The sequence below is a fragment of the Ochotona curzoniae genome, unplaced genomic scaffold (assembly GCF_017591425.1).
Source record: "Ochotona curzoniae isolate NIBS_2020 unplaced genomic scaffold, NIBS_Ocur_1.0 contig_1014, whole genome shotgun sequence".
NCBI classification, from domain to species: domain Eukaryota; kingdom Metazoa; phylum Chordata; class Mammalia; order Lagomorpha; family Ochotonidae; genus Ochotona; species Ochotona curzoniae.
This window is the reverse complement of record NW_024464920.1, coordinates 43,205,245-43,221,918: the sequence shown is the minus strand read 5'-3', so window position 1 is coordinate 43,221,918 and position 16,674 is coordinate 43,205,245. Positions and strand designations below refer to the sequence as shown.

At 50.6% G+C, this 16,674-nt stretch overlaps 1 protein-coding gene across 2 annotated transcripts in view; it reads left to right on the top strand.

Moving 5' to 3' along the window:
• SYN3 (synapsin III) overlaps nt 1–15,379 on the top strand; it is a 364,967-nt gene extending 349,588 nt beyond the window's left edge. Inside the window, exons 10-13 of one of the 2 annotated variants that reach the window (XM_040985146.1) lie at nt 2,489–2,623; nt 3,437–3,524; nt 8,603–8,894; nt 15,245–15,379. In XM_040985146.1, the coding sequence (XP_040841080.1) occupies nt 2,489–2,623; nt 3,437–3,524; nt 8,603–8,894; nt 15,245–15,377 (648 nt within the window). In that variant the 3' untranslated portion in view covers nt 15,378–15,379. The remainder of the gene's footprint in view (nt 1–2,488; nt 2,624–3,436; nt 3,525–8,602; nt 8,895–15,244) is intronic. The other variant, XM_040985156.1, reaches the window with a different exon arrangement.
• Nucleotides 15,380–16,674: the final 1,295 nt, after the last annotated feature.

Genomic DNA, 16,674 nt, shown 5'->3' with positions numbered 1-16,674 from the left:
GAGGGAGCTGGGGAGCAGGGGTCCTGCCTGCCAGAGCTCCCTGGACACCCTCCACCCCCACCCCATATACACACCCACATAGCCTTTCTCTCTCATATTGGCCTTTTCTCTGCTTCTCTTTCCTCCACTCGAAGGAAGGAAGGAAGGAAGGAATATTTTAAAAGTCTATATCCATGGGCCCAGGCTCCCTACCATCTAATACTTGGAGGTTCAGGGATAAAAGACCTTTCAAACTTTAGAAAAATCAAGTAAAAGGAGGGAGCTTATACCTCAGAAAAAAAAAAAATGGAGAAAACAAGTTTTCAGAAATGTTCCAGGAAAAAAAGAAAAAAAAAAGATAAGTTTTCAGTGGGTTTTTTTTTTCTCTCCAAAACATTACAGGCTTGTTTCCTTTGCTTTGGGGTTTGGGGTGGGGTCAGGGAGCTTGTGACCAGGAATATAAAAGGTATTTTTCTCCATTAAAAAGAAGAAGAAGACTAGAACAATCCAGAACTCCTGGTTTTCTCTGGCCAAATGTGTATGAAATGCTTTATGCAGATCTTTGCGGTGAACTAGACAGGGGGCGGACCCCTAGGCAGCCCCCCGCCCTGGGGCCTATCCCGGGAATGTCATTGCTCACTGGAAGAAAGCGCTTCCCTGGGGAGAGCCAGTGTCCACTTCCTCCAGCCGTGACCGCAGTGGGGATTCCAGAGTTCTCCGACCTCAGGTTCCTGTGGCGGCTGTTTTCCACACAGCCAATGTGGGAAACAGGGACCAGGATGGAAAGGCGTGGGCAGGAGCAGGGGGGAGGAGGACAGTGCATGCTGGGGACAGAGTCCACAGTTAGCCCAGCCAGTGTTGACCCAGGGTCTGTTCCCTGTACAAGGTACAGGGAGTCCCGCGCAGTCCACCAGGGGCTCAGTGTCAGTTGCAGAACTAGCCTGGCACTAGCACTCGTGTCCTTGAGTTACAGTCCACAGAGACCCCCTAGCGCCCCCAACTGGAAGAGTCCTGGCAGCTGCCTTATGTTTGTAATAGAAAAATAGGTCCCAGACGGCAAGGGCTTTCCCAGACCCGCAGCGCAACCTCAGCCTGGCCCCTGGTTTCCTCCTCCCAGTTCCTACCCCAAGGAGCTGTCTCAGAGCTTTCACAGGCCTGTTGGGACAGAAGGATCGTGGATTGCCTGCAATGTGTCCTTGAACTTGCTACCTGCTTGACCCTCCATGTCTTTATCCTTCTAACAGCGTAAATAGCACCTGTTTCCAAGAGTTCTTGTAAACTTTATATGAGATCATCCTTGGGGATGAGAGCCATGCCCATCACACAGCAGGTACTCCATGACGCCCAGCCCCTTGTATTAACCTTCCGGTCACCAGAAGCAGGGCTTCTTCACCGAAAGGCGCTCTCATTCCTTTGAGCACCAGGTATTTATTGCAGGCACACCTGTTCCCAGAACATGGGGCCCATCCCTGACCTCGGGAGCTCACAGCCTTGTGTGGAGACACAGTAAACAGGAGGTGACAGTGCTAAAGGATAACTCCTCCAAAGCAGCCACCCAAGCAAGGACGGGGAGCACAGGTGCAAGGTTAGCAGTGCTTGCAGTCAGAGAGGGCTTCCTGGAGGAAGGGGTAGGAAACCTATCCCTGAAAGGTGAGAGTTAGCCAGTAAAGTGTATGAGCAGGAAATGGCCTGCCTGCGGTGGAGAACCCCATGGGTCCAGAGCTTGGGGAAAAGGAGAAAAGAAGGTGGCTTGAATGGGGCTGGGTGGGTGAGAGAGAGAGAGGAAGACAGACTGAGCAGATTCACAGATCTGCCGAGGCCTCACGCCTTGAAAAGCACCTTGGTGGTCTGCTATGGGGACTTCCCATCTCCCTGTCTCAGTTTCTCCAACTGCCATAAGAGCAGAAGGGATGAGTCTGATCCCCCAGGCCCTCCTCCACACAGAAGCACTTTGCTGGGTTTGAGAACAGCCCAGCTCCCAGTCGGGTGAATTTCACCCCCAGCCGGGGCCTTAGAAAACAACGCTTTCCTCTCCTCATTTCCCACGGAGCCCTGGGTCAGTTCCAGCCTCTGTCATTTTTGGGGGGTCTTCACTGAGCCCCCCACCTCCACCATTTCCGGCTTTGTGGAAAGCCTTGACCTTGGGCCAAAGGAGAGGAAGTAGGCCTGCAACCCTGGAAGGGAGCAGAGATGGGAAAGGAGGGGGCGGAGACCAGCTCCACAAAGAACGTAGCAAAGGCCAGCAAACGCCCCTTAGCTGCAGGTGTCCCCTTGCAGCCCAGCCTCTGTGGGCGGAACTGAACCAAAGCAAGCCAGTGTAAGAGGACTGAAGGGAGCTGGAGCGGCTAGCTCTATGGAGCCCTAGCTGGAGGGCAGGACTGAGTGGTTTGTATGGAGGACATCGCCATCTAGTGGTCCCTTCTGCCCCCAGCCCTGAGTCGGCGGTAGGTTGAGCTCCCCAAGCTTGTTACAGCAAAGAGGTCCCTCAGCCCTCGCTGTGTCCCAACAGGTGATGGACAGTTCCATGCCCCTGATTGGAGAGCACGTGGAAGAGGACAAACAGCTGATGGCCGACCTTGTCATCTCCAAAATGAGCCACCTGCTGGCGCCAGGGGCCACAGTGCCCTCGCCTCTGAGACCCTGGGTAAGATCCCTGACAGCAAAGGAGATCTGTAGCCAGGGGACCCGTGGGGCTGTCCAGGGGTGGGGAGACAGCTGGAGGAGATGCCCCCAGAGGAGACCACTTTGGGGAAGAAAGGGCCTGAGTGCAGACAGAAGTCTGGGCACAGGGAAGGCTCTCCATGCCCCCCTCCCACCCCAACTAGGAGGGCAAGATCAGGGGTAAACTGGGAGGCTTGTCAGCTGTCCTGCCTCCCCCCCACCACCACCCTGGAGAAAAACATCATGTGGACCACTGTCCCTCCCATGTCCTCTGTCCTAGCTGAGCAGCGTATGTGAGCATGCAAGTGCACACTGCCCTCCGTGTACCCTGAGGCACCAGCCAAGGGAGGCCATTGTGCCTTCTGTTGCCCATTCCCAACCCCCCGAGCTCCCACAGGACTCTTCTCTGCCATGCTCCCCACCAGGGATAATCAGATCCTTCCCCCAAGGAATTGTCCCGCGGCCCCAGCTGCCTGCAGAAGCAGAACTCGGCATGCCTCCCTCCGCCAGGCCCCTGCTTTCCCCACAGATGCTCGTCTGTGAGCACAGGTGTCAGATACGGTTCCACTCCAGGGACTTGCCAGCCAGAGGCTGGAGGCTGGAGCTCCAGGGCAGGCTTCCTCTCTGGACAGGTCCAGGCGTTTGATCTGGTTGGTGACCAAGCACCTGTACAGACACAGGAAGGTACACCTCAGAGAGGGAGCCTGCATGGTTTTGGCTGCCTGCCTGCCTGCTGCCTGCCAGGGTAACATTCAGCCATGGGGAATCAACAGGCTTCTCTCTTCTCCCACCCTAGGCTCCACAGATTAAGCCTGCGAAATCCCCTGGGCAGGCCCAGCTGGGCCCTCAGCTAGGACAGCCCCAGCCACGGCCACCTCCACAAGGTATGACCCAGGACAAGGTACTGAGAACCTGACAAAATGCATGCAAGGAGCCAGTTGTTGAGTCAGGGAGAAGGCATTCCAGAAAAACCCATTTTACCCCTTTATGCACAAAATGAGTCATATTCATTCCACGTGTAGTTTTGTCTCCCATTGAAACCAGAGGAGGAAAAGGGCTGGCGCTGTGTTGTAGAAGGTTAAGCCACCACTTGCAATTCCCTTATGAGCACTGGTTTGAATCCCAGCTGCTCCACTTGTGATCCAGCTCTCTGCTAAGGTGCCTGGGAAGTCAGCGGAAGATGGTCCAAGTACTTGGGGTCCCTGCTACCCACATGGGGGACCTAGACGAAGCTCCTAGCTTCGCCCTAGCCCAGCCCCTGTTGTTGTGGTGATCTGCGAAGTACACTGGCAGATCTTTCTAAATGTGTCTCCCTGTCTCTCTGTGTGACTCTGACTTTCCAATAAATACATCTTAAGAGAGAGGGAGAGAGAGAGGAGAAAGGGAAGACAGCGTGAAGATCCCCTAGGTGCAGACACTGTGACAGGGGCTCGACTCTCTGCTCGTTTTTGTCCTCCCGGCCACTCCACAGCACAGACACCAGCACAGCAGAGATGGAAATGGAGGCACAACAAGGAAATGACAGGTTTACAAATCTGGTGTTTCGGACCTTCTAGAACATGTTTCTTTCTAGCCATAAGTAGTCCCTGATGATAGACTGTGATTTACCCAGCTTGAGGGAGTGAAGAGAGACAAGTGGAAGATTACAGAGAAAACCTTGTCAATTGCTATTCTTTCTCAAAAGGATCCGGGCATTCCCACGTAAATGCCACCATTGTTTCAGACAATGGAGAAGCTGTGGGCGACCAGCTGAGAGCTAAGTGTGTGTCTGCAGCAAAGTCAGCTGCTCTGGGCGCTCTCACACACAGGCCCTGTAGTAGGCACCACCTGCTTCTCCAGGTAACCGTCAAAGCCTGGTGGGCTCCACACTGCTCTAGCCCCACCCCCAGTCAGGGCTGGCTGATTCAAGGCGGTCTTGGAAGGATCCATTAAAATGCCCTTCAGATAAAAGCCGTGACAGTCCCGTCGTGGTCTTCCCAGTCACTTATGAAAGCAACAGAAAAAGCAAGGAGCCTCCAACATTTTCCTCTTCTGCAAGTCTCAGATAAAATGACCAATTACCCAGGTTTCTTTTCCAAAAAAAGGGCAACTGCCCCAAGTGCCTGCCACCAGCTCTGAATGAGCCTCAACTGTCTTTCTTTTGTGCAGGTGAGTTTACAGCCAGCTCCAAGACCTCAGTGCCCACAAGGATGGGGGGCGGTGGTCGGGAGGGCTTGTGCAGGAGATAATTCCAATGAAGCAGTTAGCCAGCAAGGTGCCTGACCCAGCGCAGACTTAGGCACTTCTTGTGACGACTGATGCACTGTTAATAACCGGTCTATGATTGTCACCGCTGATGACTTCTGTCTTACCAACAGTTCTAACCTGCACATGGTCCTTAGTGATTAGAACCACCCCCAGGAGCCCCTCTCCTGCCTGGCGTCATCCTGCAGTTGGCAATGTTGCAGAACTCTATTTATCACCCTCCCATGTTCCTGGCTGTGCCTCCGCCCTGCCCCCTCCCTTCCCGCTCAGCCTCAGGACTTACTTTTTAAAACCACAGTTGACCACAACCTCTTGAAAACAGAGAGCTTCTGTATTCTCATTTCCTCCCTGGCCCAAAAGTAGGAACATGCTTGATAAAGACATATTATATTCAGGGACGCCAGGCTAAACCCACATTTGGTGAGTTGAAAAACAATCAATTCGAAACCAATTAAGGGCATGGAAGAAAATGTAGAGTGAATTAACATTCAGATTAAAAATAACAAGGCTCATTTTAAAATGTCACTTTCATGGAGTCTTCAAATAACAAGCTCCCATTATTAGCTTATTTTGAACTCATTGTTCATTTTCAACTCAGTGAAAGTGAAATTTTCTTTTAACAAAATGTATTTTTTTTTTTGCACCAGACCTGTGCTTAGGCAAAGACTACCTATATGTTAAAAAGGAATGTTTGTTTTATGTGCTTGAATAAATAAGAAATAGTTTGCTTTGCCAAGAAGTTGAAATAACTAAAGCATGCTTCTTGGTGCGCCTAGGGTGTATATTCAGAACTTAAGAGTTAAGGAATTAATGAATGAGTATTTAGATTTGTTTTCAAGATATTATGGTCGGGGAGAGTACATGAGACAAAAGTTAAAAGTATGTGTTTTTGTTGACTGTAGTAAGTTTAAAATACCAACAGTTGCCAATTGGGTGACTTTTACTTGAAATGTAGATTTCCACCATCTCTTGAAAGAGCTCACAAAAAAACAGCACACATGCATCCAACCACATGGCACCTTCTGCTGGCTCCTTGGCCACAGCAAGCATTATCCCACATTCGGCACCATGCTCCTCCCTGTTGTCACTTCCATAGGCAAAGGAAGTCAGCTATTTCTTTTTTTTTTTCCAAGATTTATTATTTACTTATATTGGAAACACAGATTTATAGAGAGGAGAGACTAAGAGAAAGATCTTCCACCAGCTGGTTCACTCCCCAAGTGGCTACAATGGCTGGAGCTGAGTCAATCCAAACCCAGGTGCCAGGAGCCTTTTCCCACGTGAATGCAGGGTCCCAAGTCTTTGGGCCGTCCCCCCAGGCCACAAGCAAGGAGCTGGATAGGAAGTGGAGCAGCTAGGACACAAACCGGTGCCCACATGGGATCCCAGAACATACAAGGTGAAGATTTAGTCACTAGGTCATCATGCTGGGCCCTTACTATTTCTTTATACTTGATTCTCTCCAGAGAACTAGACCTTATCTAAAGCTATGTGACTTCTTTTGCTCACCCATTTGTTTCTTTATATACCTGCCCAGCCTCATCGGTGTCAGAGTTTCAGCTCAGTATATCCTCCGATCGACTGCGACATACAGACTGAAAGGGGGAAGTCACTCAAAGCCTTGGGCCATCAGTAGTTACATGAGTACTGTGATGTGACCCAATTCAGAACATGCCCACAGCAGCACACAGTGTTCCAATGGGGAGGGATATTGGCTGTGCCGTCCAGTAACCTCATTTTGGAAACAGAGTCCAGAATTCTGGAGGAAAGTGACTCATTCACAGTCACACAGTTAAAATGCAAGGCTTGAGCCAGGTTCGGGGTTTCAGGATGCAGTGTAGAGTCGGGTTCACCAGACAGGCAGGTTGGATCTTCCACAAACATGCCCTGATGACAGGATATCTGCTACCTAGTTCTTCCTCCACGAGAGGAAGCCATCTTCCCTTAATCCACACAGACACCAGGACGATCCAAAGAGAAGAGGCAGATTTGAAGGGCAAGACTTCCAAGTCAGAGGTGCAAAATGGAGCCCTGACTATCCCCTGTCTTAGAAATGGCCCCTTGGGCAGCCCACAGGCTACTAGTACTCACTGCCGCTGCCATGCCATGCCCAAAGCGGCTGCAAGGCTTCCCAGTCCCCAGCGAAGGGCGTACTGGGTACTTCCTGGAGACTCACTAGGCGTGCTCCAATGACAGATGGTGGGCTCCCCCTCCTTTAAGCTCTCAGTCTCCAAAGCGTCTAAAGTGTCCCCTGAAGAGCACAGCCAGACCTCACCATGGTGCCTTCGGATTCCACAGGGGCAGGCTTACAGAGGAGGAGGGCAGGCTCACTGGGCAGGAGGGAATGCTGGGCAGCCTGTCTGCCTTGACAAAATGCAATCTAAAGTGGCCAATCCCAATACCAAATGCTTCAGGCTGAGGGCAGCTTGCTTGCTTGCTTGCTCAGGGCCTCAGAATTCCACTCAAAGCCATTCCTAGGGACTCCAGCATCACCAGGCTTATGAAGCCCTTGGCTTGCAGGTAGAAGTGCCTGTGCTCTGTGCAATGGCAGGGAGAAGGCACTACCCCCTTAGGAGCTCTCTGTGGCTCCCCTTCCTGGTGAGGGACCTGTCACAAAGCCCAGCTTCCCCTCTGGGTGACAGTGACACCTTCCCTTACCAGTCTGGTCTACCTTGGTCATGTAAGACGCTGTTTTGGGGATAACACCTTTTGTTGCTCCCAGGGCAATACATCTTAAGTGTCACTGAGCAAAGAAAGAAAAATTAATATCCCTCAAAGTTTCCACATTTTCCCAAGCGTGACTCAGAGCCCTTGTTACTATGTGGGACTACAGTGCTCCCTGGGAACCTGTTAGAAATGCAATCACAAACACTGCCAAAACACTAGACTGGGCAGCTTCAAGCACAGAGGTTAGTATTTTCACTGTTACGGAGGCTGGAAGGTCAGGATCAAGCACCGCAGGCTGTTACTGGCAGCACATCGCTCCCTGACTTACTGCTGACAGCTTCTGGCTGTGCCCTCTCAAGGCCTTTCCTCTGTGCCTGATGTACACACACCCACTCCTGAGGTCTCCTCCCATTCTTACAGGGAAAGCTGCCCCATCAGATCAATTCCCCACCAGTCATAGAACTAGCTGTGTCAATTGGCTTGTTCGTGATTGGAGTTAAAATACCCAAATGGAGCTTCTTGGGAAGGAAAAGGATTGTTTATAGTCTGGAGGTTCTAGCTCAGGATCGTGTGACCCTATAGCCCAGTGTCTGATGGAAGCCAGTCATGGCAGGTGTGGAAGGACCATCACACAGTGAGGCAGGAAGGAGAGAGAGCAGCTGGACAGAACCTGGGCTCCTGTGAGATCCAGCAATCCAGTTGCAGGTCAAGCATATCAGTGACGGAGTGCAACCTTCTAGCCTTTCCTATAGCTCTAATGTGCCAAGATGGAATAAAACTTCATGGGAATCGTGTGATAAACCTTATTTCTCATTACAATACCTAGTTAACCAGGATACCTAGAATCACTGAATTCCTCATTTGTTTCTTATCATGCTGCAGTATCATTCAAAATGACTGTAACATTTTCTCTTCTATGGATGGAGTCCCACATCCCTAGTCACTGTCTTTGTGCTTGGTTAGACATTTACATTGTTTTCTGGTTTCATAAAAAAAAAAATCACGTAATAAATATTTAAGAATGAACTTCACTGTTTATGTTTCCCCGTAGGGAGCCCTCGTCAAGCTCAGTCTCCCCAGCCCCCAAGGTCCAGAAGCCCCTCCCAGCAGAGGCTCTCCCCACAAGGCCAACAGCCACTGAGTCCCCAATCCGGCTCGCCACAGCAGCAGAGGTCGCCAGGCTCCCCGCAGCTAGCCCGAGCGTCAGGTGGTGGCTCCCCAAACCAGACAGCCAAGCCGGGTGCAACCCTCCCCTCGCTGCCCCGGCCCCCGGTGCAGGGCCGCAGCACCTCCCAGCAGGGCGAGGAGCCCAAGAAGGCAGCGCAGCCCCATCCTCATCTCAAGTAAGTGCTTGGCCCATTGGGAAGGGTATGGGAGATGTTGGGGTACAGGCAAACCCCAAGTCAGAACTCAAGAGCACACCCAAGGGAATCTCACTCAAACTTAAACAAGGAGCAGCAGGTCTGCGAGAGGGGATTTTTGTGGGACAGAGCCAGCGTTGTGATGGTATAGATGAGCCCCCATGGAACCCTCCATAAATGCACGTATTTGTTCTTTATAGCTACGTAGCAAGCTGCCCCAAAACTTCACGGCCTAAGGAAGCAACCATTGTCTTTGTGCATAGTCTTTTGACTCAGCAGTCTGCTCTCAGTGTAAGATAGTCTGTGGCCTTAGGATAAAAAGTTCTATATATGTCTACTAAGTCCAGTTGTTCTATTGTTTGTGTGAGCTCTGTTGTTTCTTTGTTGAGTTTTTGTTTCGTAGACCGGTCCATTGTTGTTAGAGGTGTGTTGAGATCGCCCACAAGAATTGTCCGGGTGTCTATGTCTTCCCTTAAGTCTGTAAGTAATTGCTTTACGTAACTAGGTGCATTAAGATTCGGTGCATAAACATTAATGATGGTGATTGCTTCTTGATGGATCATTCCCTTCACCAGTATAAAATGGCCTTCCCTGTCTCTTTTGATGTTAGTTAGAATGAAATCTATCTCGTCTGAAATTAGGATAGCTACCCCAGCTTTTTTTCCTTGTCCATTAGCGTGAAATATCTTTTTCCATCCCTTCACTTTCAGTTTCTTTGCATCCTTTCTGGTTAGATGCGTTTCTTGTAGGCAACAGATGGTTGGGTCTTGTTTGATGATCCATTCTATTAATCTCTGTCTTTTGATTGGTGAATTTAGACCATTTGTGTTGAGAGTTAAAATTGAGAGTTTGCAATTTTGCCTTGCCATGTGATTGTGTTGTGTGTGTGTTGTTGCCTATGTAGTTGTCTTGTTTGTGCAGCTTTTAGTTTGGAGACCTTCTTATTTGCCATCTTTGTTTGTGATTTGCCTCCTTTTTGTCCGGGACTAGCGCATTTCTAAGGAGACTTTGCAGAGCTGGTTTTGTGTAGACATATTCTTCTAGTTTTTCTTTGCTATTGAAGTATCTGATTTCGTTCTCATATACAAATGAGATCTTTGCTGGGTAGATTATTTTTGGTTGACAGTTGTTTTGTTTCAGGACTTGGAAGATCTTTGTCCATTCTCTCCTTGCTTGTAGGGTCTCTTCGGAGAAGTCAGCAGTGATTCTGATGGGTTTTCCCCTGTATGTGATCTTTTCTCTACTTCGTACTTGTCTCAGGATTCCTTCTTTGTCTTCATTGGAGTAGAACCTGAGCACCGTGTGTCTGGGTGAAGATCTCTTTGGGTCATGTCTGTTGGGAGTTCTCTGTCCATCCTGTATGCGGGGTGGATTCGTGTTCCAAGTGTTTTGGAAGTTTTCCTGTATAATTTCATCAAGCACTGCTTGCATCCCAGATTCTCTTTCTACTCCCTCAGGGAGGCCGATGATCCGAATATTCAGTTTTCTAAGGTAATCCTTCATCTCTTGCATCATTTTATTAGTTTTGCTGAGGTTTGTCTCCAGCTGTTTAATTCGCTGGGCACTTTCATTTTGTGTGTCTTCTGTTTCAGAGATCCTTTCCTCTGCCGCATTTATTCTGTTGATGAGGCTTTCAATTTTATTCTCTTGGGCATCCAGTTTGGTTTTGATTTGTTGTATTTCGGTGATTATGCGGTTCTGGTAGTCTTCCAGCTTTGTGTCCACGTCTCTGAGAAATTTTAGCATTATTTTCATCAATTCCTTTGCTGGTAACACGTCCATGTCTTCATCTCGCATCGCCGATATTGATAATGGCTTTTGGCCCATGTTTGGTGGGGTGCTGGCTCTTTCATCTGGAGCACAGCTCTTTCTGGTGGTTTTTCCCATTGCGTTGGTGAATTCTGGTGGGGCAAATGAACCCGTGTGTTGAGGGGCTGTCAGATGCTTTCCTGTAGAGATTGGAGCCTGCAGACGTGGTGTTGTCGAGCGTGGTAATTTTCAAGGCACCGTTGGTGCGTTCTCAGGGCCCGGGGCTGTAGAGCACCACCTTGGGGGCCCAGTGGATTCCAGGCACACTCTGGGCACCTCTTCTACAGGTGTGACACCCCAGGGCGTGGAGGGATGGAGGCGCTCTCTGGGTGTGCCCCCTGCACGGGAATCCGCAGGACTTAGAAGGTTTTATGTGCTTTCTCCTTGCGTTCTCCGTGTCAGGGACTGCAAGGTTTTTCAGAGCCCACCTGGTGCGTCTCCCACACACGGGACTGTGGGTGAGGCACTTTCCAGGCGTGGCTCTTGTGCAGTGAATCCACCACTCGTGGTGTGTGGATGTTCAGAGCCCCTGTTCCTGTGTGGCTCTCTCACACCGGCCCTTAGCGGAGGAGTGGCCCAGGCGCCCTGTTATAATTTCACGGCAGGTTCGCACCGTGTCAGTGTGATGCAGGAGTTTTCAGTGCTCTCCTGGTGGGTCGCCCACGCTCAGAACTGCAGGGTGGGAGGCGAGAGGTGAGCAGTTCACCCTATGGGAGTGGTACCTGCGTGTCGGGGACACACAGCACTACACTTCCCAAAGCTGGGCAGAGCTCTTCTGACACCTGACACCTGCGCTGTGGAGGCGGCTGCTGCAGGCGGGGCCGCCTAGTCCGCTCGGCGCAGCCGCTCGGCGCGGCGACCAGGGTCTTCCTGATGTTATCTCACTTCCACCAGGCAGGATGTGGAGGACTCCAGATCCTCGCCAGCAGCCTCTGCGCACCGAGACGCACTGGCCCCCCCAGTGTAGGAACACCCGAGGCGCCCCCCCGGGGCCCCCTCAGCCACCAACACCACTGCACGCAGTTCCCAAGGCACAAACCCAACAGTTTCAGTCCGTCTGCCCCGCGTTCTCAGAGGCTAAAACCTCGGCAGGGGTCTAGGAATGCGGAGGCTGCCACGTCAACCCCCCCGGCTCACCAAACGTTCGGCCGCTGCAGTCTGCCTCCACCGCTGCCGAAGGCCTCCCGCCGGCGACGATCCGCCCGATCTCCCCGCCTCCGGGCTGTCCGCGTCTCCCGTCAGGCCGTTTTCAAAAGTGACTCAGCAGGTCTGGAGTGGGATGTCGGTTTCTCTACCTTTGCCCTGCTCCGTTCTCGCTGTTCTTCCGAGTTGTGTGGATCTTTTTGGCTCCACACTGTCCCAGGGAGCCTCACGGACCTCTCCCTGCGATTCCCTGCTGTTCCTCTTTGCTGCTTCTGTGACTTTCTATCCCTCTTTCACTGGAGACTCCCTCACAGCCTTCCTCCTACGTCGGCCATCTTCTCTTCTCCCCAGCTGGCAAGTTCTTCTGCTAGTATCTACAAGATAAAATACAGGATGCTCAGTTTGATTTAAATTGCAAGCAATGGACCATTTTGAGTATAAGTACACTCCAAATATTGCTTGGGACATTCTTATATTTTTTTAAAAAAAAGTGGTTTTACATAAAATTCTGATGCAACTGAGTATCCCCTATATCTGGCAGCCTACTCTCCTGAGGTCACTGTAGTGGTCAGGTTATCCAGCAGCGTCACTGACCAAGACGGGCTCATGCATACAGTGTGGTGGTGGTGCCCAGTGTCAGCTGGGCCTCGCTTCCCCCATGGCTCCTCCTCCTCCCCCAGGGCCAAGCAGAACATCCTCACCTGTTGAATTCCTTTCCAAGAGGGCAAAAGTTGAAGCTCACAGGCCACTTGACACCCAGCCCAAGGAAGCTGCCCAGTGTTATTCTAGCACATGTTTTTAATCAAAGCAAGTTGTATGGCAAAGTCCAGATTCAGGAAATAGGAAGACATACTCTAGGTGGGAGGAGCTTCAAAATCCTCATGCCCAAGAGGCAGCCGAGGAGGCAAGAGGAGTTGACATCTTCATTCACAGCACAGCACGTGCGCACACACACACACACACACACACACACACACACACACACACACACACACACACCGTTTGTTCTCAGACCTGTCTCATGGGAGATCAGAAAGGGAGGTCTCAGTCACGTTTTCTCTGGAAAGCTTCCACCTTCCTGCAACCCCAAACACACATCTCTTCAATCATAGTTTCACACCTAATACTTGTTGCCCACTTATTGGGAACCAAATACACACCTAGATGTTTGGTTAGTTTTGTTTTGTTTATTTAAGTTCTTGCAATCGTAGGGGTTAATTCCCATTACACAGATGAACAGAGAGTGAAATGACGTGCTAGTATTTCCACTGTTAGTAAGTGGAAGTGCTGAGACAGAACCCAAGGACCACCCAAGGCAGGGAACATGCTGACATTCTTGCATAAAGGGTGTCTTGAATAGTTGATAGCTACACGTAATTCAAAGATCTAAAGACAGCAACAATATCAAAGCTAGGCATAGAAAGCCTCATTCTTCCCCCATTCCCACCCAAAGGCCTAGTGGTCTGGTCATCACATTAGCAAACGGAAGTCTTCATCCCTCAGTGCCTACAGATGACCGCTTTTGTTATTCCTTGTATCTCCCTTCAGTAATTCCTTTTGCAAATATGAAAATACGTGTATGCTCTGATTCACTCACCCTTTTTCTTACACAAATAGTGACTTCACCATCCATATCAGTCTGTTGTGTTTTGTGTGTGTAACAGTACGGGCTTGGAGCTCTTCCACACTGCTCACTGAGAGCCTCTCCTCTTCATGACTACACAGGATTCCAGTGTGTGGCTGTACTATGATTTATCCAAAAAACCCACTATGAGCAGAAACAGTTTGATCTTCTAAACAATCCTGCCAAGTAACCTTGAACACCTCTTTTTATAATTGCAGGACTCACTGTAGAGAAAACATGCATGAAATGGTATTGTGGATCAAATGTTGGGTGTATTTTTAGTTTGATACATGTTAGCAAATAACATTTCAGGCATAGGGGTCAACAGTACAGATTCCAGAGCCAATTTATTTTGAGTTCAAATCTCAACTCTACCCCTTAACATCTGTGTAACCTCTCTGTGCTGGCATTTTCTCCCAGGCAAACTGATAATGACCCTGGAAGGTGTGTGCATAATTAAGGCTTGGGATGCCACTGGCACTAAGCAGGCGTATCTGTGTATAGCCTGTACCCACGTAGCAAGATCAGCCCAGCTAATCACAAGACACACGGGGCTTTGAGACTTGAGCCAAGCATGGATGCTGAGTCATCGTCGGGTCTGTAGAAACATCTTAGTCTCCTTCCTTACAGCATTAAGGGCTTAGTTCCCCTCAAGTCAGCAGCTTTGAACCAGATCTCTGCTCTGTACCACATCCTGGCAGGGAGTGCAATAAAGTCCATGCTTGGAAGAGGACTTCAGTTTTCTAATACGATGACCAGAACACATGCAGGTGTCTCCCACTTGTGACCCAAGTATATCTGCTCTTCCTGTCACACCCTGTAGACTGTGAATCCCTTGAGGGCAGAGCCTGCATTGTCTTCCTCCCCACCCCTGTCCACCCAGCCCAAGAGGACAGGTGCTGAGAACTGCCCAGAAAACAGTCACTGCAGGGATCATCTTTGAGCTACCCTTGGGAAATGGCACACTGCAGTTCAAAATGGCACAAGAAGAATCCCAAACATGGGATGGGGGAAGACTGGGAAGAGGCCCCAAAGGCTTCAAGGCGGAGGTGGGAGATGAGGCCCCAAGTGTAAGAGTTAAAACAGCAATGGGGGCCAGCTGGAGCAACCCTGCATTTTCAAATGGGCTAGAGGCACAGCAGTGAGTCGCTCACCCAAGGCCACAGGTGTCAGATGGCAGAGTGGGGTCGGAACAGGTGGAGCACATCTTTTCTGCCAAGGGTCATGTAGATATCAATGACATCATTCATGGGCCATACCAAATGATTCTCTTACCAGTGAGCCTGCTCTAGATGTACTAATTGTGAGTGCTGTCTACAGTTGCTCTGGTAAGACCAGACTGAATGACTTCACAGATCTGGATGTTCCCTTCCTGTGAGCCTCTTGATTTCCCCAATTGAGTGCCTGATGAGATAGCATGATCATGACTTGAAGCTGCTTACAATGTGCGTTTGTCCATGCAGGTGGGAGAAGGAGCAAGCTATCTTCCGATCCCACCTGTGCCTGCACAGCCTAGCAAAGCAAGGAGAGTGTGAATTTGGGGCATACCTCATTGTATGCTGTGAGGGCCTGAGCAGATGGCATAACTCTGTGAGCCCTAGCCTGTACCCAAGCCATGGGGACAGATTCAATTATCTTACCACCAGATGTGGAGGTGAGGGACTGGCATCAGGGGTCACTACCAGGTGTTAATATCTGGGCTCACTCGCTGGCCTCCCTGCCCTGTCTTCCCCAAACCCTTACCTTTGTGTTTCAGCAAATCTCAATCCCTGACCAACAGCCTCAGTACCTCCGACACCTCGCAGCGCGGGACTCCCAGTGAAGACGAGGCCAAGGCCGAGACTATCCGCAACTTGAGAAAATCCTTCGCCAGCCTGTTCTCTGACTAACCCACCCAGGTCAGGGGTGGGGATTAGGGGAGGGCCACAGGGCTCAGGTGCACCTGTGCTCTCCTGGCTCGTCCTGCTCCCTAGCCTGCTGGTTCCAGAATGGGGGCTCAGAACACATTTGCTAAATGCCTTTGACCCCGGAACTGATTTGCTACCATTTCTCTTGACCTTGACCATGACATTCCAGTGGCACTGTCTGAGCCTCCAGGTTCCTTGGGACAGCCTCCATCACAGGCATCCCATGGCTCTGCCCACTCTCATGCTTGCTCCCCTGCCTCGGATCACCAAGCGAGACATCTGTGTGTAGCTGCCTGCCACATTTCTGGCTAGGATTTTGCTTCCCTTTGGGTGCAGGCCCAACTCAGACTTTGCCCTACCTGCCTCATGCACAGGCACTTGTGGCCAGACCTCAGTGACAGAGGAGGCAATAATCTTGCCACAGTGTTTCACACACAAAAAGAGACAAGCCCACCTGGAGGACCCTCCCCTGCCCTCCCCTCTTCTGTTCTTGCTAGACTTCCCCCCGGAGCAGGCAGGATAAGTACCCATCACAGCCAGCCCCCAGTGGGAGTCTTGGGACAACAGGAGTCCTATGTAGTGGGTGGGGCCTTTCAGGATACAACCCAAACAGAGAGGGGATCCACCTTGGAGAGGCCACTCACCCAGGGCATTATCGTCAACGAACAGCAGCCAGCAGACTCCAGGTTCTGGTGGGGATCACGACTGGTTCCCAAAAGGATAAGGGGCCCAGAACTTCCCATGAAAAGGGTTAGGTTAGGGCTCCTGTGCACGCTCTGTGTGACATCATTGCTTGGTCCCTCTGGCCTGCCACATAGAGTGTCTCATCTACAGGTACATGTCAGGAACCTGCATGAATCAAGGGGTCAGTGGCCCGGGGTTAGGAAGTGCGACGATAACCATCGGGTTCCATGTTTTGCAGACTGTACAGTGAGGCACAGGTCAAGGATGTCTGGAAGCATGAGGCCTATGTCTTTCGGGACATATGCAGTGCATGACACAGGTCAGGTCTTTGCAGTTTGTGCAGGAAAGAACTCAGTTTTGACTTTATTTCACCCAAACTTATCTGACAAAACAAGTGAACTGCAGAACTGGAAACTGATTTTGACTCCCTTCCCAGGACTCTCCCCCTTACTAGGCAGAGAGCAGCCCACGCAGGGCATCCCAAATCACCAAGCACCAGGTGCTAGGAACATCATAGGTGCCAACAGCATCCTCCTGGTCCTGAAAGATGCCAGGGCATCAGTAACAGCCATGTGACTCAGCCCCTATTTGTCAT